Source organism: Barbus barbus (genome assembly GCF_936440315.1).
Source record: "Barbus barbus genome assembly, chromosome: 29".
Classification (NCBI taxonomy): Eukaryota; Metazoa; Chordata; class Actinopteri; order Cypriniformes; family Cyprinidae; genus Barbus; species Barbus barbus.
In genome coordinates, this window is record NC_136757.1 from 25,649,858 (window position 1) to 25,677,743 (window position 27,886).

General features: G+C 36.1%; 1 protein-coding gene across 1 annotated transcript; it reads right to left on the reverse strand.

Moving 5' to 3' along the window:
- Positions 1 to 565: 565 nt before the first annotated feature.
- On the reverse strand, positions 566 to 27,828 carry LOC306849335 (uncharacterized protein). Its single transcript, XM_079384284.1, has 8 exons — positions 27,720 to 27,828; positions 26,809 to 26,917; positions 25,698 to 25,798; positions 25,041 to 25,185; positions 18,800 to 18,935; positions 11,765 to 11,894; positions 6,301 to 6,401; positions 566 to 2,747 (listed from the first exon to the last, which is right to left on the reverse strand). Exons 2-8 carry the CDS (start codon positions 26,898 to 26,900, stop codon positions 2,709 to 2,711), a joined length of 744 nt encoding a protein of 247 aa, XP_079240410.1. The 5' UTR covers positions 26,901 to 26,917; positions 27,720 to 27,828; the 3' UTR covers positions 566 to 2,708.
- Between the last annotated feature and the right edge of the window lie 58 nt (positions 27,829 to 27,886).

Sequence of the window (27,886 nt, forward strand, 5' to 3'; positions counted from 1 at the left end):
AACGATCCGGTCACGTTGATTAACAGCCTGTGAGGGGAAATATTTACCAAAAAGAAAAAAACAACTTCCAAATGACTTCCTAACAATTAAAATATAGTTTACAAATCGTATAGATCACTTCTATGATATAGTTTTATGGAACTTTTGAGTGAAACAATACAATTCTGCGTGAACTGTCAACTTAAAGGTATAGTTCACCCAAAAATGAAAATTCTGTCATCATATACTCACCCTCAAGTAGTTCCAACCCTGTATGAATGTCTTTGTTCTGCTGAACACAAAGGAAGATATTCTGAAGAATGTGGGAAACAGAGCAGTTCTGGGGCACCATTGACTTCCATAGTATTTTTTATTTTTCTACTACGGAAGTCAAAACTGTTTTGGGGGAATATCTTCCTTTGTGTTCGGAAGAACAAAGAAATTCATACAGGTTTGGAACTACTTGAGGGTGAGTAAATGATGACAGAATTTTCATTTTTGGGTGAACTATCCCTTTAACTACTGATAGGCTAAAAATTGCTTTAATTAAACACAATCAAATAAAAAAACACACAGCAGGCTCAGCCAAGATAAATGAAGTAGAATTTATTAGTTTGGTTTTTTAACATCCCAACTAAAGCACATTACCAGAACACATAATACTCAAATTTCATAGTGAAATAACGCAGACTGATGTTACTGCAGACAAAACTTTCCTGAAGACATTCGAGGCAGATAACAGCACTATCGGAACCGTGCATTACACACAACTACGCAATCACAAACATGTTCCATGATGCCCAAGTATTGTTTATTCCATCATTGCCAACTTATCAGTGCATTTTTTTTTTTGCAAGAACACACAGTAAAAACCTGATATAAGAAAGAAGAAGCTACATTTGGGAATGCATATAAAGAAAGAGCCCCTTTAACAGTGCTATACAGTTCACTTGTTTATTTACGGCTTTGAAAATTACATAATATGACCTGACCTCCAAACTATTAAAATGAACTCCTGCCATTTTAATCTTCAGGTATTCACTGACATTTTCATTGAACTTGTGCTCTGGTTAACGTTTCACTAATATAACCAATGATTGAGCACATGAAATAGTAAACTAGAGTCATGGTAGCAGATGACATTCTCATGATTGGTAACCGTCCAGGAGGTCTTGAGGAATTATCCGACACTCTGCCAGTGATCCCGATGCCCTTTCCCCTGGGAGCCCAAAACAGCGCTAACGTTGTTCCCACAGATCCCTATTTTAACACGGCGATGATGTCATTCCGGTTGATTCTTTTTCAGGTCGCACTGCTCTAAGATTGCAAAGATATTTAGTTACACATACCAGAAAATAAGCAAAGAAACCCAGGGCACTTAAACTGTAAAACAGCAAGTGAACAAAGTTCAACCCGGTGACCTTTAGCGATGATAAATGTTATCTGTGTGTTAAATGCAAAACTAATGCGTGGCCCTCAAATGTGGCAATATCATTTATATACCTAGAGGACAAGAGATACAGTGTGCTGTGTTTTGAAACACAATATCAGCTGTGGGTGCTTTACTGTTCCTGCCAAAGCTGCGTTCTTACCCACTGTAACAGCCCTGCCGGGCTCATATCAGATTATACCAACTCCGTGGCCTCAAACCAGACAGGACTGGAAAGAAGCAGTTTATTCACTCTGCTCTACAATGGCACCCAAAAAATATGAGCTATCCCACACCCAAGACAAAATAAAACACAAAAATATCTTCCTATAGCATGACGTGCGACAGTCAGAATGACAAATGAGGCTCGTCGATCGTAAACTGGAGGGATTTTCTTTCTTAAGAGCTTATTGGGTGTAAAGTGTTGTGTACCCTGTAAATCAAAAGATCTAAAATTAACCAACAACCAAATCTCCATATGCATAATGAAAGACTTTGTCCCATAAGGCAAGAAAATGAAAGAAAATTGAAACCCAACATTTACCATATCAAAAACATCTCGTCTAGGATATCCTGTCATTTTTTTTCTTGGTCCTTCCATATAAACAATGACTCATTTATGAATCCCAAGCTGAATGAATGCAAATTGTTTGTAAAAATCAGGCTTATGTAAATTGTGGCATTCAATTCAATATGGCTATTTAAACAAATACCAAAGGACCCAAAAGATTCTTTGCAATGAATGGGTGCCGTCAGAATGAGAGTTCAAACATGACAATAATCCACATGACTTCAGTCTATCAGTTAACATCTTGTGAAGCGAAAAGCTGTTTGTAAAACAAATTTAACTTTAAACTTTCTCCAAATCGGTTCTGATGAAGAAACAAATTAATCTACATCTTTGACAGCCTGAGGGTGAGTAAATTTAAAGCAAATTTTCATTTTCTGGTGAACATAAATTCACTCTGCTTGTGTTTCATTGATGAGGCTCAATGTACCTGACATTCTAACTGACACATCAAGAAATGCAATACTCATGTCAGTGTATATTCAATTCTAAACTGATATTTTATAACCAAAACTTGAAATAAAAATTAAACAGCAGAAGTTCACAGCAAAAATGGAGAGACAACATATTACAGTGTGGGAAAACCTTGCAGAGGCTTTAATGAATCCTGTGAAAGCGATGAATGAAGAACGGAACCCTGGTCTCACAGCCAGAGAAGTGATGCGCAGCCAGCTGAGCTGCTATCAGCCAATGAGGATGCAGGAAAGAGAGCAGGTGCGTGATGATGTTCGTTCAGTCTGACTTCTTGTCCTGCTGAGAGTCGCATTTGTCCTGCATTTAGAGACAGAGCAGAAAGAAGTGGAATTTTCAACATCACAAACTGCCATAGATTTGCACAATCCTGTAAGATTTGGATATTATCATCATCATCATCCTGTATAATCATTATGCATGTAGTTAGAACGAGCTTATATCAATGTAGGGACTCAGAGTATGAAAATGAAGCCTAAAAGGTTAAAAATTGTGAATTTATATGTATATATATTTAATATATAATTCACCATTGTATACATACAATGCTGGGTAGTAACTGATTACATTTAATCTGGATTACGTAATCAGATTCCAAAAATTCAATACACACATATACATATATATATACATATATGGCTTATGTATATATATATGTACATATGAATGTGCATGAAAGCAGTAATCACCTTGTTGACCTTGTTGCTGTGTGCTGGGCGTGTAACATGCAATAACTGCAGCACGTGTTCATGAGTCACGGTCTCTTATGAGCTGCTTATTTTTATGTAAACATGAGAAGCCTGTCTATCTGACTCCCACCCTCTCTGTCTCACTTTCACACACTTGAGAAGACTACCAGTCATAACGTTAATGTTTCCAGAGGACGACTGACAGGTGCACTGACTTCAGAATAATAAAAAAAAAAAAAAGTAAAAAAAAAAGATCTCTCTGAGTCAAGTGAATAAAGAGAGAGTGAGGGAATCCACGTGTGAGAGAAGACCACGCGTGTCATTTTACTTGCTTTATAGTGTTAAAGTAAAATATATTTGAAAGTAAATTTTATGGGTTTATTATGGTATTGATAGACTGGTCCATATAAATGCAAATGAGAAAGATTAAATTTCTTTGTGTGCATTTAATAAAACACTTTGAGTTGGGTCTTGGCATCTTGAAGTTAAACTTAATGATACGTTGCTTATATTTGAAAACTGAATCTCAACATGTAATTTGAGCAACTGGCTGATGACAGCATGTCTAATTTCTAACTTTATTTCGTATACTGATATCAGAGCCTTCAGGAAAGCATCTGTTTCTTTTAAACACGTTTCCTCAATGTTCACTCAACATGCTACAGATGCCAACTGGACGCGTGCCAATGGTGCCAATGAACACTGCCTTTTGGTTCTGTGTATGTAACACCAAAAAGATTTTTGCTGAATTTGTTTGCTTTTACCAACACCATGGATCTCCCCCTTTAATATACAGTAAGTGTGAGATTAAAGCTTTACTGTAGCTGAAGTAAATAATAGCATATTTCCACCTAACTGTGATTTTGAGTGCATCTTGCACAATAGGACAGACAGTACTGTAATGGCTCGTTTCCACGGAGCGGTACGGTATGGTATCAAAATAGCGTACAGTATCGTACCACTTTTTTGGTACCCTTTCGTTGGGGTACCTAGCACAGCAAAGGGTACCAAAAGGGTGGAGCTAAACTCACTGCAAGACGTTGATTGGTTTACTAGAATCGTCACTTCGTGATACAAGGGGATAAAGCTTCTCCTTCACTCGTTCCGCTCTGCTGTGTTCTGCTTATTATCAGAGTGTGCAAACACACACAAAAAAAATATAACAGTGTATTTTATACTTTTATATTTTCACACAGACAATAACCGTTTCTCAATATGCGTTCTTGTGGACTTGTGAAACGTCATTGCCCAAAAACCCGCATCATTTTCAAAATATTACTGTTATTCTGTCATGAAATGTAGTTTTAAGAGTTTTTCAGGCGAGAATGCAATTGTTTAAAACTCAAATCTGCGGTTTATTTATAAAGATATAGTGCCTATTTGAAAATTTGCTATGTCGATTTTGGAGCTCCAGGCGATCACCGGGTGCTCAGTGCTCATGTATCCGCCTCGAGCAGCCTTACACTCGGCTAGTCCTTCTGACATTTGCCGCTGGCTCTGATGTCTCTGTAGTGATTAAACGAGAATCAATTCGTTATTCCTGGTCTCATGAATCTATTATTTGTTCCTGGTCATATCGTTTTGACTGAGCACAAAGTTTAACTTTATATTTATTGTGAACTTTACCGTAGTAACTTACAGCACTGACTTTGTAGCAAACGTTTGACTGTGAATTGTTTGCTTTTGTCTTTATTTCCTCTTATACAAGCCTCTTATACTTTGTACTAATAGTTTTAATGGCTATTATTGTTCGTTAAAACTGACATAAAAGAGGCAGAGTTGTGCTTATTGTCGCGCTTTGTCGATCGCTACTTTCCGGCATACACCACGCCTATCAAGTAAAGGGTACTGTTGGCAGTGGAAACGCAAGCCTGATCAGGGTTACCCGTACCGAATCGTACTGTACCGTACCGCTCAGTGGAAACGAGGCATAAGTGAACTGGGATTCAGTCTGTAATGTTTTTCTGCAGTTCTTTAAACACTGTTAAATGTTACACTGTTCAATGTTACTCTAACTTTAGCACTCTCTATTCTTATTTTATATCTATCGGTCTTCTTTTTATTTAAAAAATTAAAAAAAACACACATTTGACCATCTATCAATTGCATATTTATTCTCTAACTGCTAGCTTTTCTTGTAAAACTAACACTAGCTTTCTTTTTTCTATTCTATCTACTTGTTTCTTATAAAAAAAAAAAAAAAAAAAGCACTAGATTTATTTTTTTCTATATTCTATCTACTCGTTTTCTTCAAAAAACAAACAAACAAAAAACGTTCTATGTGTACTGCGTTAGGCTAACCAAGACTTGTAGTAGTTGCTCTTTTGTTGGTTTTGATTGCTTCTAATGTCCTCATTTGTAAGTCGCTTTGGATAAAAGCATCTGCTAAATGACTAAATGTTATACCTTTAATCCCTGTTAAAACATATACCACAGTATCCTTACACTAGCCACATTATAACATTTGCTCTCAGCAGCACAAAAAAACTCCAGCAGATGCTGGCAGATTGGCATGAACAGCTGGCATCAGGGCAGATTGGAAACTGAAATGCAGACACAGCATTCAAACGTGGTTTGAGATGTTAATATTTATCAATTTCTCAGATGTTTTTATCCATTTAAAGTGTTTTTCAAGTATTGATTTGATCTCTGTATATGTGTGTCCTGGGAAGTGAACCCATGCCCTTGCCTCGGAGCGACAGGAATACTAAATGAGCTACAGGAAAATGTTCTTTGATCTGTTATGATTATTAAAAGATGAGAAAACTACCTCAGTTTTAAAACATAAGCTACCAATCTGGGTACTGTTTTAAGGTGTTATAGTCATTAGGTTTTCTAAATGTTAAGGTAATTAATGAAAACTCAGTTCAAGAACATTAATATGGATATAAAAAAGAATTTAAGTCTAATTCTGCAACAAAAACAAATAAAATAATAATAATTCATTTTAATCAATTATCCATACATATTAATAACTAATAATATATAATAGAAAGATTTGATAATCAAATTAATATGGTCAGGCAGAGCGATATAGGCAAAACAAATATTATACTAATATTTAACCTTTCTATGAATTTCAATATTGTGAGCTGGTTTAAATCCCTGAACCAAGGCTAGAATGGGAAAGATGTTAGCGGTGTGACACACACATGAGCTCTGACCTGCAGTCTGCCGTGTTCCTCCAGCAGACGGTCGTACTCCGCTGTGAGGTTCTCAGACTGCTTCTTCATGGCCTTCACATCGCTGTCTGACTTCTGAAGAGCTGCACACACAAGCAAACATTGCAAACAATAAGTACTAGAAACACATGAGTCTGAGATCTGAATGACCTTTTCTGCAGATCTACAAATTCTCCAGATTATAGTACCATCACAGAGCCAGACCTTTGGCTTTCAGAATCTCTGGTCCACTTTGCAGCTTAGTCTGCCCAAATACTGCACACTGAGACCAGAAGAGACCATGTGACTGACATATACTACCAATTAAAAGATTTTTGGGTACGTCTCTTATTTATTTGACCTACAATACAGTAAAAACAGTAATACTGTGAGATATAATCACAATTTAAAATCACTGCTTTCTATTTCAATATATTTTAAAATGTAATTTATTACAATAAATGTAATTTACTACGGTACAGTCTTTATTGTCACTTATTTAATTTAGTGCATGCTTGATTAATAAAAGTATTAATTTGTTAAAAAAATATATAAAAATCTTACTGAACACAAAAGTGTATAACAGTGCTTCTCAAAGTCCGGACCCGGAGGGAATTCAATCCGGACCCGCTTCTATTTCATATTTCAAGAACACTAACGTTAATTATATTTCCTACTTTGATAAACGCACGTTAAACTTGTAAATCCTTTGTTTATTTATTCTTATTTTTTTATGTCTTTTTGGAGAAGGTCCGAAATTGCAGGCGAGATATTGAAACTTTTCCTTCATGACATTTGTTGTCATCATGACATCCAGTGAGCGTATGACGTTTGACATAATCGGGCGACATTTCACCGCTAATATTTTAATTTTTTTGTTTTGTTTTGCTATCACTTATATTATGGCAATTTGTCTTATAGCAGTGCCCAGTGTATACATTTATTTGTGGCGGCTTGTCACAATATCAAAACTGACCGCTACAAATAGATTTTCCAAAAGGCTTATACTTCGTTGAATAAACTGAGCACTGCGCGTTTCAAAAATAAAATGCTGCGCGGGTGTTTTTATATGAATGTATCTTTTAAAAGAACCGTCCGTTTTCTTCAGAAAAGCTTTGATGTCAATTTTCATTTGGTCTTTCCTGTAATGGCTGATAAAGTAGCGCTTATTTGATTACAGTCGTTACCGGGGAAACAGCTATATATCACGCTCCAACAGCGCCTCCTGCTGGCAGAGAATCAACTTGCATTTGCTAGTCTGCAGGAAACACTGGTGTCTGTCAGCAAACACAAACAAAAAAGCATGCTTCAGAACTGTTTTGAGAAGGTGCTTAAGTTTTGAGCCATGTATTATTACTATGAATTAGGCTACTACTACTACTATTACTATCTTGTGCCCTGCAATAACCATTTACGCAAACTCTCTTTTGATATAAAGGGGAAAAAGAGAAAATCGGCCCAAAAAATCAGCATCATATATCGGCCATAGGCTGCCCTGATTTCTAAATATCGGCCAGAGAAAAAACATTATAGGTCGACTTCTACTGCTGACACTTAAATTAATTGTTTTGCCACTTTTGCAGTTGTTATTAAAGTATTTTCAGGGGTAGACAATAAGGGAAATTTGCCACTGGCCCTCTGGGCCAGTGTCTTTTGAAGTTCACTGGCCCAGGTCAACGCGTTGGGTATTGATCCCAATAATCACGAAAAAGAACAGTTTGCTTGAACAACATGAATAACATTTTTTTTTTTTTAAGGTAGGTTTAGTGCAAAGTTCAGCAAAACTGTGCAAAAACATGAAACAAGTGCAAATAAACCTATTGCATAGGATTCATTCTCCGTAGTCACACAGCAATTCATTATATTATGTTCATACCATAGGTTTCATACACGTTAACTTTTCTCTAACTTACTTGTCTGCATATGTGGGCATTGATCTGCAGAGCTCACAGTAAACCTCTTTTTTTTCTTGATCGTAGCCCAGCTAGGGGTGGGCGATATGGGAAAAATATCATATCACAATGTTTTTTAGAAATATCACGATTCACGATTTTATCACGATTCTTTGTCATGTTGGTTTTACAAGTTGTCTGAGCATTACAGCCAAACTAGAAAGACAAAGCCTTTCAAGGTAACAAAAAAAATAATTAGGCCAAAGTGGGCGAAGATAAAAATCTTTGTCATTATTTTATCTTTCTTATTAAAAAATAAGAACAAAGATACAAATTACAAATACACATAATATACAAATAAAACAAACAGTGCTTTATTTTCAGGTACAATAGGTGTATTTAGCAGAGCATTCAATGAAATTGAATGAACAAATATAAAAATAAAACACTAGATAGACTGATTCCTAAAGCAACTGTATTAAAGTTTTTCAGTCAAGAATGAGTGATTTTTCTCTTTGCGTTTTGTTGTTTTGTTAACGTTAAATGAATAGTTCCCTCAAAAATAAATATTCTGTCATCTGTCTGTCAATTCTGTCATAATGTTTTATTTTTATACCATCATTTACTCAAAAGTTGTTTTAAACCTGAATGAGTGTCTTTCTTCTGCTGAACATAAATGCTATTTTGAAGAAGGTGGAAAACCAAACAGTTGCTGGTCCTCAGTGACTTCCATAGGATTGTTCTTTCCTATCAAAGTCAATGTGGACCAGCAACTGTTTGGTTACCCTCATTCTTCAAAATATCTTCTTTTGGGTTCAGCACAAGAAATTAATAGAGGTTTGGGACAACATGTGACTGAGTAAATAATGACAGAAATGAAATTTTAGGGTGAACTATCCCTTTAATGACAGTCGACAGCATGTTTAGTGTCCTGTCCCTTTAAGAGCTGCACGCATCTAATATACAGTACAGGCACGCATCCGTTTCTCTCTTAACTATTTACTTTCATTTTAGAGATAACCAACTGAGTCTGTATGTAAACCTTGTGTGTTTTGACAGTATTAGCGCAAAAAATAAGTTAGTTGAGTAATCTGGCGCTCGCACTGTTAGACAGGCGTTTTAGTGCGCGTGCTTCAGGTGTATGCGCTCAGAAAAAGCGCACGACAGACCAGCGCGCGAATGAAACATTTAACCAGCAAGGCTTGTGTGCAAATAATGTACTTTTGCGATCGCGAATAAGTGCAGTGTCCTGTCAGAGTAACTCTACTGCTGTATGTCGTGTTGTACAGTAAATAGAGACGGAGGAGCCAGAACTGTATTTGACAAAATGTTGCTGTAGCACGATACTACGATATTTCTTCAAAAGCAGATCGTGGAGACATTTTTATCGTCCACGATCAAAAATCGTCATATCGCACACCCCTAAGCCCAGCCAATTCCAGCGGTCTCGCCACTGGGGCTGAAACTTTCTCTGCCTTTTCTTTTCGTATTCCCTTTCGCTTTCCCTCAATTCCTCTGGTGATTTTCTCTTCCTTGCCTTCTTTTTTTTTATCCGGCGTTTGGCCGGGTGATGTGGGTTTCAGAAACATGTAGTCTAGCTTAATAGTAGCTATAGGTAGGTGCAGAGCAGCAGTGTGCAGTTTGCGCGCGTAACCGCGGGAGCGAGCAAGACGGTGGCGGTGCAGACGGAGCGTGAAAGGCTGTCGGGATCGCGTAACGTGTTAGCGGTGGTTACCGAGACGATTTAACAGAAATCAAAACACAGAACCACAGGTAATTAATGTGAAATTAGACTTTTTTTTAATCGAGGCATTATTTTTACTGGCCCCACCGGGCTAGTGGTTGGAGCGATCTGGTGGCCCTGACGGTTTTAAAAGGTTTTAAAAGTACGTCCGGGCCACCGGGCCAATTATATTGTCGACCCCAGATTTTGAATGCAAAGGGAACCTTTTTTTTTTAAAAGAGTGTTTATTTGTTATATGTTATGTATGTTTATTAAAAACACGTTTTGTAATAACCAATTGTTCCGGACCTTTGACACTGATGAAAATTCAGATTTGGACCTTTGAATGTAGACTTTGAGAACCCCTGGTGTATAACTTCATTCATTTTATTTACATGACACTATTAATAAAATAATACCTACAAGCTCATTTACCGTTTTGTGCACTAAACTTAAAATGTGTTTTGGTGCAAGATAACCCAATGGAGACCTCATTTTGGGGTCATCAAAGGGTCACGAACCCTTTGGCACTGTCTAAATACAGTGCACATGTGAAAGGAGGCGTGGGAATCGATCTTACTAAGCTCATTCTTTTGTCTAGTTCTGCTGAGGTCATCTGGTGTTGCTCACTGTAGGGCTTTTTTATGTACTGACAACAATAAATAATGAAGCAAGGATGCATTACACTGATCAAAAGTTACAGTAAAGACATTCATAATTTTACAAAGGATTTCTATTTCAGATAAGCACTTTTCTTTTGAACTTTCAACTCAAAGAATCCTAAAAAAAATGCATCAGTTTCCACAAAAATACTAGGCAGCATTGACTTCTGAAGGATCATGTGACACTAAAGAATGGAGTAAAGCTGCTGAAAATTCAGCTCTGCATTACAGGAATAAATTGTTTTTTTATATTTTAAAATCTTAAATATATTCATATAGAAAACAGATCTTTTAAATCAGAATAATATTTGACAATATTAATGCATTTACTGTATTTTTGATCAAATAAATGCAGCCCTGGTGATCAGAAGAGAAGTTCTGACCCCAAACTTTTGAGCGGCAAATGTTCCAATAAACGCCTCAATACATGTTCCTGGTTTTATTGTGTGGTCAAAACGCATTATCTTAACGGTATTCTAAAGAAAAAGTGTTCATTCTAATAAACTTTCATCAAAAGGTGATTTTCACCACCAATGAAATGACTTTTCTGTTGTTCATTTCCAATGCCATATTGCAGGGGAAAATATTAAACCAATATCACATACCATGATCCAATCAAATAATTACATTGAAGGAATAGTTCACCCAAAAATGAAAATTCCGTCATTAATTACTCACCCTCATGTCGTTTCAAACCTGTAAGACGTTAGTTCATCTTCAGAACACAGATTAAGATATTTTGATGAAATCCGAGAGTTTTCTGACCCCGCACAGACATCTTGTGCACAAAAAGTATTCTCATAGCTTCATAAAATTAAGGTTGAACTACTGATGTCACATGGACTATTTTAACAATGTCCTTACTACCTTTCTGGGCTTTGAGTGTGGTAGTTGCGTTGCTGTCTACGGAGGGCCAGAGAGCTCTTGGATTTCATCAAAAATATCTTTAGGTCTTACAGGTTTGGAACGACATGAGTAATTAATGACAGAATTTTCTTTTTTGGGTGAACTATCCCTTTAATACTAATTATCTTCATACACAAAATTAGTTTAATAGCTTAATTTTTGGGTATTAATGTTCACCAAGAGACCATAGACAAGCACACAGTAGCTTTGGTACCTGTTTACATATTTTTTAAATATGTAAACAGGGAGAGGTTCAGTGTATGAGTGATTCAGTCATTTAGTACCTTTCTTTGTTGCGTCGAGTTCATCCTTCAGTTTCCTAACCTCTTCTGTCAGATTTCTCTTATCCTCCTCCACGCCACCCTTGGCCTTCCCACCCACTTCAGGCACTTCAACGCCCACTTCCCGCAGTTTCTGATGAAAAACAGTACATTTTTTTTATTAGTCATATCATTGGATAATCATTGAATTTCGCAAAAAGCGTTGCTCTGAATTTCCAGAGGGTGTAAAATATGAGATAAAACACTTCAAGTGTCAACATAGACCTGTTCAATCTGGTTTAATTTTGTTATACATATTATTGTGAGCGATTTATTCTTGACTCAATCAATTCCCGTTAACTACAATCAAGTTCCATCCAGCTACTTCAAATACATCCAGTTCATCACGTTTCAGAGGTGAAATGGGTGGCAAACAGTTACCTGGAAGGATGTTTTTAGGATGTAACTTGAAGACTTGAAAACATTTCACCGAAAACCTAAACCACTGTGCTGTAAGGACTCTTTTTACAGTTTCACAAGCCATTCATTAACACATTAAGTTAAAAACAAGTGCTCTATTTTCCAGGGATGGCAATGATGTTAAACTTGGGTTTATCAATGATCTCCATCTCTGTCACTAGACAGAGAGTAACCATCAACAGTAGCCATTCACATCTGATTGGCCCACTTCTCATACAAACATAAAACATCCTCCAGAAAGAACATTTTAGCCTGTAGACTCACTAAATACAAGAACACTACAGAATAAATGATGTGATCAACTCTGCAGTTGAATACAAAACCTTTTAACAGCAAAATCGAATCCAGTTACTACTGATAAAATCATGATTCAGTTATTCAAAAGCCGCTTATCTATTTCCTAAGTGGTAAACAATGGTTTGATTTATTAGTTTATTGAGTAGAGAGTCAGTGAGAGAAGTTAATTTTGGACTTTAATACTAGTGTGCTGCAGGGTGATTATTAAACAAACATTTTCACTACTTTAAATAAAATAAACATCAAATGAAAAAATTATATATATATATAATTTTATTTCAGCTGGCTGACAAGGCAACATTTCATTTTACTTGTACTAAACAACTGTACTTGTTGAATTCTCAGTTTAACTGAACATATATTACATATGTAAGACATATATATTATAGACATATTACAGACATTTAACTATAGACGTGTGCATAAACAATTAATAAATTAATAAAAACTATAATAGTTTCTCAATTATGCAATAAAACTGGTGTGCATTTAAACTGAACATTTAATGTAGCCTACTATTTTTATTTAAATGTATTTCAGTATGCAATTTGCAAATGTGTCACATGCCCTCCTCAGGTAGCATGTTTAATTTAGCAAGTAACATCCAATTATCATCTCATAAAAAGTAGGAAAGACACTGGAAATCCATTGAAAAGGTCATGCATTGTGGGATAAAGCACCACATGTGCACAGCAAGTCCTGAGACCAAGATGTCGACTCATCAATATTTCCCAGGAGAGAAAGAGTAGAAATGTTAAATGCACATATCTTCTAAAATTTAACTGTCCAGTACTTTCACTAAGCACAACAACAGTGAATTTTGATTTCATAGGATCATTAATAAACAATAACAGTCTGAAGCGTCAGTAACAGTCCGCGCTAACTCAACAGTCTGCTCACAGACAAACTCTTGCTCTGCTTACAAATGAACACATAACAGCAGGAGGAACATTGTGGGATGGCTGTCAAGGGTCATGAAATCATTCAAACCTGACTGAGTGAATATTTTAATGATAAACCGCTCAAAGTATGCAGCCCAAGGCACACAGATATTTTTAAATGAGCCTTTTCAAAGTGACCTGGACAAGGGAACGAACTCAGTGTTTTACTTCATGTCAAACAAGGGAAAGATGTTTTCTGGCCCCAGGGAACAACTAGATCTGGGTCAGATGTTTTGGATGATGTTTCCTGCAGATATATTAAAAGAAAGTTCAAATACAACTGAAGCACCAAACTGAAAAGACTACTCTTATATGGGGCATAGAGGAGAGTGAAGAAGATGCTAGCTGTGTCAAACCCTTAATCTAGGAAACGGCATCATTTTTGTCATGTCCTCATACCTTATATTTAGAAACAAGGGTAAATCATATGCAGCTTCCTGTGAATGAAAGATGCACATTTGTTTGACAAGCTGGCAAGGCAAAGTGCTCCTTCCATAATAGATTATTTATAAATTAATATAAATAATGTGTAAAAAATTATAATCATAATAAAAATTACAATTAATTAAAGATGAACAGAAGGAGCAACATTTCAAGGAAGGAAGGAAGGAAGGAAGGAAGGAAGAAAGGAAGAAAGAAAGAAAGAAAGAAAGAAAGAAAGAAAGAAAGAAAGAAAGAAAGAAAAAGAAAATTTCAAAAAAAAAAAAAAAATTTTTTTTTTCTAAAACATAAGCTGCTCAGGTATTCCCAAATGATTAAATGTACCCCTCTTTGATCGGTCATATTTCTATAGCTGTATGTTATAGATGCTTTCAACTCATTTTAGTTGATAATAGACAAAAATAGAAAATATTGTGCGTTACACACCTGAATCATTTATATACACGTGGGATAAAAGTGCATTAAAACAATAAAAATTTATAAATGCAGTAATATTACTCAAACTTAAAACACCATCACGAAATTTTATTGGCAATACTTAGGTCAACTGATTATTGTTATTGTTGTAGTATTTTTCTGTTATTATTATTATTGTTGATGTAACATTATAAATAAATGTATATTTAACAATAATAACAACAAAAACAATATAATAACAATTATTATTATTATTTAATAGACATTTATTTATGAATACAGAAATAAACCAATAAATAAATGCACTATGCAGACACACAGTAACATTCACAATGCAAACCTCCCTCTCGAGTTCATCTAGATCATTTATGGGAATTACTCAGCAAAAACATTGTGCAAAATTGCCACATGTATGACGTCACAACCACATGACCGCCTACATTACGATACATGGAGATATGTCAGTCATAGCAAAGGTCATTTATCTATACAGTAAAGCCTTAACAGTACAAGTAGCAAAAAAAGGCCTGCTAAATTCCCACAGAAAAAGTGAAATATGCTAAAAAATTAACTAAAATAAAACATTAAAAATATAACTGGACTTGCTAAAAAGTAAAATGCTCAAAGAATGGAAAATGACCAATTCCATCCAGTAAACCCTCATAAACACTATCAGTGCTTTATTACTAAAGGATCTGTCTTGGCTAATTGCATTATGAATTATTAAAAAACTATTTCACATAAATATATTGTGGAAACTTAATTTCCTGTAGAGCTGCTTTGCAACGATTTGTATCGTAAAAAGCGCTATACAAATAAACTTGAACTTGAAATTAATAGCTGCAATATAACTACATTTTATGAAGCAGAGCCTTGCAAAATTCATGATCGTTCACACTTGATTAAATGTGAGAGGCCTATAACACCTGCTTGGGGACTAATGATAGAGAACGATCTGCCCCTGAACAGAGATGAGAGATCGATTCAGGCCCTTTAGGGGGTCATGTGCTGTTCTCACCTTGTCCCCTCACAGAACCACCCCGTTAGCATCTACACATGCATTATGCGCTCATATCTATCAATAACAACGGCAGCTAAATAATCACAAAGGCCCAGTCAGGTCATCTCGCCCCGTTCAAAGACACACGTCCTGTACAGACGCTTCAAGAACAGAGCGGCAAAACACTCGGTGTGCGGGAGATTTAGAGGCCTCATGCTACATCAAACTTCATTTACTAAATTGAAATATTCCACCATCTGTCATTCAGTACGGCTTGTGCTCTTGTTTATGGCTCGCTCCGTGGTGTTACAACATTTGACAGACGTGAATTATGGCGGTGTGTGTGTGTGAGAACCCACGTGTGCCGTGCTTCTGCATGGCGTGACAGCATGCAAAGATCAATGCGGTGCCTTACTGCACCTCAGCACTGTAATTGAGCCACGCGGTGCTGATCTATCCCAGCATTCTCCACGCTCAGGCATCCACATACTAACAAACTACATGTGCTAAAGACAATAACACAGCATATGATAGCCGTTTTCAGGGCTTTTAATAACAAACTAGACATGCAAGGAAATAACGGTGTTTGCAAATGTCATACCATGTGTGAGACGTTTCGCCACTGTCATAATAGTCGGTGCAATTTTTTTTTTCTTGAATGAAAGAATCAATAGGCATAGACAGTGAAGTGTAAAAGCAGCTAAATATATATGCAAGAAACACCAGATCAATGACAATTCAGAATGTAAATAAGACAGAAGACCAATTGCAATTATTAAGATATTAAAAACAGAATATCTTAACATTAAGTATTAATAATATTAATAAATACAAAAAAAAAAAGTTAACTAAAAAAAAAAAATTGAAATGGTGCCTTTGCAACTAACTGAAATACATTTTAAGTTGAAAAAACAAAATTAAAACAATAATTAAAGATGTAAAAAAATAACAATAAAAATGACAAAAGCATAAAATTACTATAACTTACAATAAAATTTAAAAGAAAATTGAATTAAAAGCTGATACAAAATATTAATAAATCTAAAAAAAATACTAAAATATTTATAAATAAATACTACTACTATGCTCATCTGAATTTAAACATGAAAATGCCACTAGATAACAATAACGTAAATTGTGCTGAGAATAATGCTAGTTAAATTATACTAGTTAGAACATTACTTTGGAAGTCCAAAAACTAAATCAACTGAATAAAATAAAATAAAAATACGATATAGAAAACTACGCTGAAAAAAATAAAAAATAAAAATAAAATCCAAACAAGGCCACGGTGAGAAATTGTGGGAAAAAGTGTAATGCTTACAAACTAACAACAGAACACACAAGACTAAATTTATCCATCAAGCAAAGCTTGAAATTAGTCTGTTTGTTAACCATTTCAGTCTGAATTACCAACAGAAGCTAAATACTTAGGGTCAGAGGTTAAAGGTTAGTTAGAACAAACTCTAACCAGAATGCTTGAGAAATATCCATACAGTGCTGTAATAATAACTAATCATTGGCACACACAGCCATGAGCGAGTTTGATGATGTCAAGGCTCCCACGAGCAGACGCATCGGAGTGTCATCATATATATTCTACACTAAGGGAACAAACTAGCACTCAGTGCTTTCACCTTTCACTGCATCTGAAAAGGCCTGTCAACATGGAAGTCCTCTATTGAACTATAGTTCCGCTCTACATTGTTTAAAACATTGTCAGTTATTTATCAGATGTTAATTATACAAAGCGGCTGGCAATTCTCTTGAATTTCACTGGAAATCCACTGGACGCAAGTGTGTTTAAGTGTCTCAACAGCACAACGATGAAAGCTCATCATTACCTATAAAGTTTCAGTTATCAACCACTGAACCGAATCTCAATATTTGGGTTACTTGCCCTACTTAAAGATGAAATCAACAATGCCTTCTTGACATGCAATACTTTAACAACTAGAACAGTCAAAATATTTTCCTATTCATATTCCCTAGTTCCTCAATATATTCCTATGCAATTTAAAAAAAAAATAATAGACATTTATTAATTTTAAAATATTTTTTATAAAAACTATTCTTATCATAAGTATATATATATATCCGTGTGGAGACGTGCTGATTTCGCGTTTGGTCTCGTTCTGTCTCGCGTATCTTGTCAGGGTCTACGCTTGCTTGGCCATTTGTAATAATAATAATATAAAGTCGTGGCCTAATGGTTAGAGAGTCGGACTCGTAATCCAAAGGTTGTGGGTTCGAGTCCCCGGCCGGCAGGGATTGTAGGTGAGGGGAGTGAATGTCCAGCACTCTCTCCACCCTCAATACCACGACTGAGGTGCCCTTGAGCAAGGCACCGAACCCCCAACTGCTCCCCGGGCACCGCAGCATAAATGGCCGCCCACTGCTCCGGGTGTGTGTTCACAGTGTGTGTGTGTTCACTGCTGTGTGTGTGCACGTTGGATGGGTCAAATGCAGAGCACGAATTCAGAGTATGGGTCACCATACTTGGCAGTATGTCACTTCACTATATATATATATATACACACACACACACATATATATTTTATTTTTTTCATCAGGAACGCACTCAATTTTAACAATAATTATAAAAAATGTTTCTTGAGTATGAAAAGTAATTATTTTAAATTGTAATAATATTTCAAAATATTATTGTTTTTACTGTATTTTTTATCAAATAAATTCAGCCTTGGTGAGCATAAGAGACTTCTTTATATATATATATAAAAATAAATAAAAAATCTTACCAACCCCAAACAAAAAACCTTAATTAAATAGTAATATGCATTTATTTTGGTCATAAGACCCAAAGGTTTTGGCATTTTCTAGCCATATATTTCTTACCACAAAAAAAAAAAAATGGCCAGTAACTCAACATTTCAAGTAATTTTACAAGCCATTTGATATCTATTTAGAGATAATGTGAAACTCTGCCCTCTAGAGGTGAAATGCAAAGTCTGCAGCACTGTTATATTGACGGACAATGTTTCTTTGAGGACGGACAAATGGAGAACACCTAACAAACCAGAATGACTTATGAGAACATGTGATATTAAACCATCACTAATGAAGTGCATGTGGGATCACAACTAAATCACAAACATGTTAGCAACCATTCAAGAATACATAATCTCAAAATTACAATTCTGACATTTAGTCATTCTCATGTCTTTCCAACACCATAATTTATTTATTTGAAATAGGTCACTAGAGCAGCTTACCGACTGCTTCTTTTGTGTTAGTCACAGACATTTACAATCACATGAGAGCGAGCAAACAATGACAGGATATAAATTTGTGTGAACAGTTTCTTAATGCAGCATATTCATTACAGTCCCCTGAGCAACTGTCCCGCCCACATGTCCTGTAGTTACACCATTGGTCATTAACCTGGTACAAGGTAAAGGTTTCTGCTCCTTGAATGCCTTTAGGGTCATGAAAAACCGGCATTTCCATGTACAACTCACTCACCTCCTGCAGTTTCTCATTTTCCTCCATGTACTTCTTCGCAGCATCATTTGCTCCCTCCGCCTGCTTTTTAAAGGCTTCATTAGAGGCCATCAGTGTAGCCTGCTGAGACAGCAGTGTGGCCAGACGCCTCAACAGCCTGGTGGGAAAAAAACAACATGAACTCATCAGACATGAGTGGATTTACTAAACAGCCAGTGTGTATCTGATCGTTACAGCTCACCGCAGCAGCCTACGTTGCGATTCTGCATTATACTGATACAGACTTTGGCATAATTATTGCTCTTCATGGCGTAACTCATCCCACACATTTGTGCTCCAGACATCAACGACTATGATGGATGGTTTTAAACAAACAAAAGAATTCAATATTAAACATTTTAATTATATCTACACCTGTCATTCGTTTGATACCTGACACACTCTGAGGAAGGCTGAAGGCCGAAATGCATCAGAGTGCAGAGTTTTAGGCATTTTTAATGTTTATTGAGATGGCCAGAATGCGAATAAAGGCTTTTAAATTTTTTTGGGACCAGAAGAAGTGCCTTGGATTCTTCTTTTTTTGTAATAGATTCAATAACACTTATTTGAAACATTCTACACTATATGTAAAATTGATCATGATTAATTTATTGTGAAATTGAAATATTGGTTTTCTATTTTAATATACTTTAAAATATTTATTTCTGTGATGCAAAGCTGAATTTGCTTCAGCCATTATTCCTCCAGTGTTCAGTCACATGATCCATCAGAAATCATTCTAAAGCGCTGATATTTACTACTTCTTAATCTCTTGTGGAACCTGTGATACTTTTTTCAGGATTCTTTGATGAATAAAAAGTAAAAAAAAACAGCATTTATTCATAATAGAAATCTTTTCTAACAATTTAAGTCTTTACTGTCACTTTTTATCCATTTATAACACATCCTTGCTGAATAAAAGTAAAAAAAATTAAAATACTGACATTACTGACCCTAAAATTTGAACAGTGTATATTTATAACAAAAAAAAAATCTATTTTAAATACATGCTGTTCTTTTTAACTTTTTATTAATCAAAGAATCCAGAAAAAAGTACATAAAAGTATATAAGTAAATAAAAGTATATAAAATCATGAAATTCAGAGTATGAGCACTTTGGCACACATATCTTCATTTGAATAACATACACTGAACAAAATTATAAACGCAACACGTTTTAGTTCAGCTCATGAAAAACGGGGGCAAAAACAAAAGTGTTGCGTTTATAATTGTGTTCAGTGTATGTTCATTTTTACATGCAAATCTAAAAGGGAGAAGTCAAATCTGAGCATACATGCCTATTTTTCTAAGTGGACTACAGAAATAACATCTCTCTAAATAGTTATATCCAAAATCTGAGATTGGGCTACATAGCATCGCTCCAGAAGCATGTGTGACACTTCTAGGAAACACTGATGTGCATTAATCACCATCGGAAGACAGCACGGCAAAAATCAGCATAAACTAATGAGTAACTACCACTCGACCATAAGCAAATATCTCATGGTTTTCGCCAGCCTAAAGACTTCAACAGTTGCACAGAGCCAGAAGAGCTGAGATATGCAGGCTGATGACATCTGAACCGTGAGCTCAAATGCAGAGGCTAAAGGTAGCAGGCATCCCCTTTATGTCAGTGGCCACATGTGTAAAAGGGTTCAAGGTTTCGTAAAAAGCTGTTGTGACCAAAATGCAGATGGGTTGAACCATTGACAACCGCAACTTGCATAAATGCAAGAGAAGCCCACACTTTGGTCAAACACTTTGTATGACGTAACAAGGTAATATGAGGTGACCAAGAGTAGATTCACTTTAACCTCTCCTGATTTTTAAATTGGCCAAACATGAGAAAAGTCATTTTTGGTTGGCGCAAGTGTTTATACAGACATGTTAACTCAAATACAAACAAAACAATAATTTAACAAAATATTTTCACTGCAATAAAAATGTCCTGTTCAAAAATTATTTCCATTAGAATCATAATAAATTAAAGGCAGTACAACAAATACTGCATATACAAATACTTTACTTTTTTCATCTATATTTTAAATAAAGAAACATTTTTTATGGCCATGAAAATAATGCTACAAAACTTAATGGTCCTAAAAATAGGCTTCATTTTCTCTCTAATAGTTTTTTGGTGGTGAAATATGACCCTTCTTGAATAATATTAGTAAGAATAAAAATATATTCGATTATTTTGCAAAAAAAAAAAAAAGTGTCTTGAATACTTGATCATATTTAAGGTTAGACTATTACAGTTTTTCAGATAATGATGACTGGTTATATGTAGATAATATCAGAATCAATAAAGCGAGGGAAGAAAAATGAAAAGACAAAAAAAAAAAAAAAAATTCTCAATGGTAGTGTAAAAACCTTCTTTATCCTGTCAAAATCAGCTCTGTTTTCAGCACGCTGATCTAGTCCAAATGCTAGTGAGCTCTGCTGACTCCACCCCTCTCTTCTGTGGAGTGACGAGCAGACCATAGATATGTGTATGTTTCCTATTCGACCGCTCCAGATACGTTGACGTGGCAGCCATCTCGCATTCACAATAATAATCAATGAATATTCAAAGATATACAAGCGTATAACTTGCTGTTGTAGACGCACACAGTCAATGCGCTCAAAGATTCGCAGACCGTTCCAAAAATGGCGGATGGCTTACGTATCGCGACCCATAAAAACAGTCGATAATGAGGCATCTAGGTATATATATCTATGGAGCATACTAAACTTCAGCCGCGAAACTGGCTAACTAGCACATTATTAGGTAAGGCGATTTGCAAAGATTCATAAAAACCCTTATACTCACTTCTGTAGATAAAGCTGGATCACGAATGATTCGCGCAAGCATAGACGCATTTATGTAGATCAGGGATCGGTGCATTCCCTTCAAAGCGAAAGTAACGTTAATCCTCTGTGTCTTCAGCGGCTCAGATGTCAGGAGTAAATGACGACTGCTATATTCATTATTACATCCAACAACAAAACGCCTCAATCACTTAATCTGAGACATCTTGTCTTCCCCTGCATCGGAGGCAGACAGCTCTCAGCTCACTCAGGGCGGGTCTAAGGTAAGACGGTCTTGTCAATCAACTATCATGGGAGGGGCCTGTGCAGAACTAAATCATTCTGACAGGGCTCTCAGAACAACCTGATTTGAGAAAGGGGATTTAAAAAAAAAAAACACTGGGTGGATTTTTATCATTATAGGATGGATGTGTACACACACTTCCAACTAGGGCTGCACGATATATCGTTTCAGCATCGATATCGCAATGTGCACATCCGCGATAGTCACATCGCAGGATGTGCAATGTTTAGTAGGCCTATACTGATCGTTATATTTATACTGACCGTTTTCTTTGCTCACACAGACACCGCGTCTACATCGGACGTGACAGCTGTACAGAGATATCCATTTTGAAATAAATTTAGTAGCAGAGCTACTGCAAGTGATTTTCAGTGCTGGAAATCCATTTATCCTTTGTTGAAATTTCTGCGTCGTCGAGGAGAGCGCAGGTCACGGTTGCTTAGCAACGGTAGATGCCACGAAAGCGCAAGCTCTCGCTTTGGAAAGAAGGAGAAAGCGGCGTGGCAGGCATTTTCCACACGTTTTTAGGCGAGGCATGTGAACGGCCCCAAAGTCTGTCTACACTGGACGCGACAAAGCGACCGTTGCCAATCATTTGAACTTTGTGTCAATACGTCATAAATAGAACGAGGCATCAGTTTACTGTCAGGGATTTGTCATGTCGCGCCGCATCCAGTCAGTCACACAGCATCACTGATTATAATGAGCTCTATTGTATTTTGTTGCATCGCACCACTCGCGTCCAGCGTAGACACGGTGAGAGAACACTCAAATAGAGCTCTTTAAGTCATCTGGTGTTTTTTTCATATCGCAATATATTTTGCAGAAAAACAAAATATCACAATGTGAGTTTTTTCCAATATCGTGCAGCCTTACTTCCAACACACATTTATGTTCAAACAACTTGTAAAGTGAATTTTGCATCCGATGACCCCTTTAATGTATTTCTTACCCCACTAACAATTTTTGTCCTGTTTTAAACATAAATCTAACAAAATTTTGTCAGGTGTCAGTGGACTAAGACAAACAGACTTGATTCAGTGTATATCGTCTAAAAACAAGTTATTTTTCAATGTTTGCCATTATCTTGCATTAATCGCTGAACAGCCATTCTGTACACTGGAAATGTCAATACAGCTACTGCATCCTAACATGCCTGAAGCACGTCAAGCCGTCATGCGCCGCTTCAGTAACCTTTGTGGCATCTGCGTGTTTGCTGGCAAGGTGGAGGAGGTCCATTTTGTAACAGGAGTCGTGGCCTTTCGGCCAGTGAGAATGCCATGAACACAGGCTAAATATAATGTCCGTCACCAGTTGCTTGATCACATGTCCTGCAGCTGTCCGTGTGATTACGAAAACGACACTCAAGCCTGGCAGTCAAGGGAAGTAGTATCGCTAATGGATGTAGTAGTCATCCAGCAGGATATAAATATCCTGCCATTCAGAGAAAATATGGTGAAACCCCTGTAAGGAAAAACTATGCAGAGCTGGGAGACTCTCAAAGGTTACGTATAGAGCACAACAACAAATTGGCCAATTGGGATGCAGGAAGTTAAGTACCCGTGGATGAGGTTTGTGAATGGAAACAGTGTGGGGGACCCCCAACCAGCTCAACATAAGATTCTTTCCATGTCTACTGTAATATAGCGACATATTCTGCTCTCTGTCTGCCCTACATGTACACAACTCATTCACCTTTTGTGACTATAAATAAAGACACTGTCTCCAAGAGTGGGGATGCAAGATAAATCTGTGCTGGAGAAATTAGGAAGCTAATTGGTATGACAGGTAAGTAATTTATGCAAACAGAACATTAATTTAAGCAAACAGAACATAATTAACCATTTTGACTTTTGAACTACCAACATCTCAGAAAACAAAACTCACAACTAATTTTAGATATAACTTGCAATCTGTTTTGGTGGCATTTTATGGGCCTTTAATCTTTAAAAAAAATCATGCATTTAAATGCACAAAGTATTTAATTAAAATAGAAGGGTCTAACTGTTGCATCACCCTGGTTCCCTCAACAAAAACCCAAATGGAATTTTCTCTTCAGTCTTTATTAAAAATCTACAAGCAGTAAAGTAAGAATAGTTTAAAAGACTGAAGTATAAATACAAATACAATGAGGCTGTGAAAGCTGATGGTTGTGAAAATATATTAGAATATATTGATGGTTGTTGGTTAACCACAGAATTAAAAGCAAAAAAAAATAATAATAATAATTGACTGTGATGATGAAATCAAGTTTCTGGGTTTTCGGACTGGATCACATTTTAAAATAAAGGTCTCTTAACGCTACTATATAACTTAACTGTCTAACATGCACACATTTGCATACTATAAAACGGTAACAAATTTGCATAAACAAAAAAAAAAACTACATTTAAGTCATATGCCAGATGTGCCAAACATTTTAGCCATTTCACCTTTTGAAGTTCCCCTTATCATCCTTATCATAACGAGCAATACAACTCTGTAAACTCTGTATCATATCTCATATCAATAACTTTGATAATATTTTAACTAAACATCACTGATAAATCTTCTAAAGGAATATCTTTTATTGTGACACAAATAACCTAACTGTCCTGAATATCCTTGAGTGGGCGGGCGGTCTGATTTGATTGACAGATGAGGTCTGCAGCACTGGGCTGTAACAGGCTACACTGACAGTTGAGAAATGTTATGAAAGTTGAGGACAAGAAAACAAAAAAAGCTGTACATCAAGGGTACTAATTTTAAACTCTGCAAGTGCTTAATGAGAGTACAAAAAAAGTCTGAGTAAATGTTATTTGCTAGTTAGCTGGTAATGTTAGTGGGTACTGCAATCTAACACATGGTTACAATGAAACAACTTGTGCATCATCTTGTAAATGCACTCCTCAGGGACAGAGCATGCCGAACCCAATGACCCTGTTTGGAGAGTCCGGCTGAAGTTCTGTTTACAAGAAATCTGCTGGGAGCTGTCAACTAAAATGAAATCAGACCGTGTCGTGTAACTGATCGTGTTCAGAAACTGGTGCCAAAGAAAGACATGTTGAGGTGGGCAAAATACAGGAACGAGAGAGACCTGCGGGAGAAAGTAGCATAGAAAAAGAGAGAGACGTGGGGAAAAACACTCACAAACACAGGAGAAGAGCGAAGCCGGCGATGTATTCGTTCCTCTGGGCTCTGAAGAGCTTCATGTGGATGTGCTCAATGGCCACAGGGTTGTTGCTCAGATCCACTTTCTCTGCCACACTGTATTTTCTCACTTCTCTAAATGCATCTGTAGTGGCAGAAACAAAAACTTTCATTTCTATTTTTCATTCATAAATCTAGTTCAATCAATGCAAAACTCATAGCGAGAAATTGTTTGTAGGACTGTCAAAATGAACATATTAACAGTTAAATGTTTTTACTTCAATTATTGCAGATTTAATTATTGCATATAGTCATTCATACAAATTCCCAAACTTGTAATTCTGAATTTTCTGACCCCAAATTTTTGAAAAGCAGTGTATGTTAATGATCTTTCATGACTAACCAACTTTTTCATATAAAAAATGAGTAACCCTGCCAAGCTGCTGAGTACGTAAGCATTGATATGTAAATATATGCAGTCAAATGCTCATAAGCACATTATGACATAAATCATTTCTGAATGACCTGCTTTTGCAACTTTTAATAATGATACATCCTCTTTAACATCATATTATAGATTTATATATAGATTTATACAGAAACTGGTGAACAAGACTGGTTAATGAGAACAATGCAGTGAGGTGTTTTCAAGCTCACCAACGAGCAGAAAGACAAGAATACAAATGATGACGATGAAGGCAGTGTTTCCATACGTTGTGATGACAGTGACCAGTCTAGACTTGAAAATTTTGCTCCACCTACAAAGGCAACAACAGAGATAACACAATCAATAAACAGAGGGCAAAAGAGCACATATATTAACACTAATCTTTCTCAACAAGTCCAAAGAACATCATTAAGGTTTACATTTCTCCTACACACCAAAAGAGGAGCACATAGAGATGTCTTTGAGAAGTTTTTTCTCTTGAGGAGTCTGTGCAAACACACCAATTCTCAGAGTGTTTCTGTGTGATTCTAAGAAAATGTTGTTTACCAAGTGTCCCAACCTTTAAATTGATTGGAAGGCCATGTGAATCCTCTCAAACGAAGAAATTAATCCCTCACAAGAATCTTTTCATGGAACAAAAGCATTGAACAGAATTTAATTATCCTGGTAGTGCTGGACTCAAAACATCCAGCTCAGCTCAACTCAACTAAACACTCAGAAAGATTTGTGTTTTAGGGCTGTAACACAGCAACAATATTTCGCCACAAATGGACAGATTTCAGTACTGGCAACACTCTGGGATCTTTCCTGGAAAGAGGCCAAGTTAAAGAAAACTGGTGCAAGAGAATAAAATGGATCAGAAGTGAAATAAAAGTTTTCAACTGATGACTATCAGAGATTATTAAAATGACTATGGTAAAATAGGTGAAAATGGCATGGACATTTAACATAAAGAAACAATTTGATCAAAAATTTAAATGTGTTGTAAATTTACATCCAAAATGTTGATGAGTTTGTTCCTTCATTAAACAGATTTGGAGAAATTTAGCAAATTATCAAACAGCTGATATTACATCACAAGATGTTAATTGATGGACTGGAGTGGTGTGGATTATTGTGATGTTTCTATCAGCTGTTTGGCTCTCATTCTGACGGCACCCATTCACTGCAGACGATCCATTGATATAATGCTATATTTCTCAAAATCTGTTCTGATGAAGAAACAAATTTATCTCCATCCTGAATGACCTAAGGGTGAGTTCATTTTCATCAAAATTTTATTTTTGGGTGAACTGTGTTTCAACAACATTGGAAACTCACCGTTTTGGGGAGATGAAAGGGACACATAGCAGTAGTATTGCAAACACCTCTGCGTACAGAAACGTAGCCACGGCCGTCCATTGAAGACTCATGACGGCTCCCTGTGAGTCTATAAGAACATATGAGCAGTGATCAGCCTAATAGATTACATGCACAGACCCTGTAAGCATAAATTAGCATTAAACATGTGACATGCACAAGGTTTGGGAAAATATGAGTCTAAACAAAAGCCCAAGGGCAAAGCACATTAATTCCTTTAATTTATTACCATGTAAGAAATGCAGACACTCAAGTCCTCTGGTGAAGCTCATTAAAATCATAACTGTTACAACAGCACCATCTTATGTTTACTACAGAAAAGCCCCAGCCACAAGATGAAATCAACTCTGAGGCCTTTACAAATTATGAGACACGATCAATAACCAATTCATGTCAAATACAAAGAAAAACTACTTGGTTTTGTTGTCAAAAGCAACTCACAAAGAGCAAGTTCGCTCATTAAAGAAAATAATATTAGCAAGACCAGGTGTATTCATCAAATAAATTTTAAAAAGATTAAAGGCAGGAAATCAATATTTTACAACTAAATGTATGATAATAAGGGAAGGAATAAATATGTGTTGATATATAACATACGAATGAATTAATTACAAATGTATTGCGTCAACAACATCTGCTTAGACTGGCTGCAAATAAGAGGAAAATAAGACTTAGATGTAATAGACAAATCTGTAAATATACGCATGAATAATGGGATTCTATATGTAAACAAACACAGGCATAAACATATCTCTGTCAGAGCAGTACTATACTTGTGTAAATACGCTGTTATTTAAGGCACTCGTATAATTAACCGCATTCATGAGAGCTCTGCTTATGACTTAAGCGTAAATGATTGTATTATAACTTACAGAATTTGAAGTAAAAGCAGAAATATTCACAGAAAGGCCTGCAGTAATGTGTCAAAACTTCTGCTGCACCGATTACACTTCACATTAATCTACTTCCGGTATGTGTGCCAACTCATTCTACACACGACAACTTCCGGCGTCGAAATGCTAGCGTAAAAGTCTCCGTG

Excerpts from the sequence above, each read along its gene's own strand:
- LOC306849335 (XM_079384284.1), bottom strand. The coding sequence starts at position 26,900 with ATGAGTCTTCAATGGACGGCCGTGGCTACGTTTCTGTACGCAGAGGTG. Across the intron at positions 18,936-25,040 it reads TTCGCTCTTCTCCTGTGTTT|GCTGTTGAGGCGTCTGGCCA; the intron begins GTGAGTGTTTTT and ends TTTTCCCACCAG. Across the intron at positions 2,748-6,300 it reads AGGAACACGGCAGACTGCAG|GACAAATGCGACTCTCAGCA; the intron begins GTCAGAGCTCAT and ends CTCTAAATGCAG.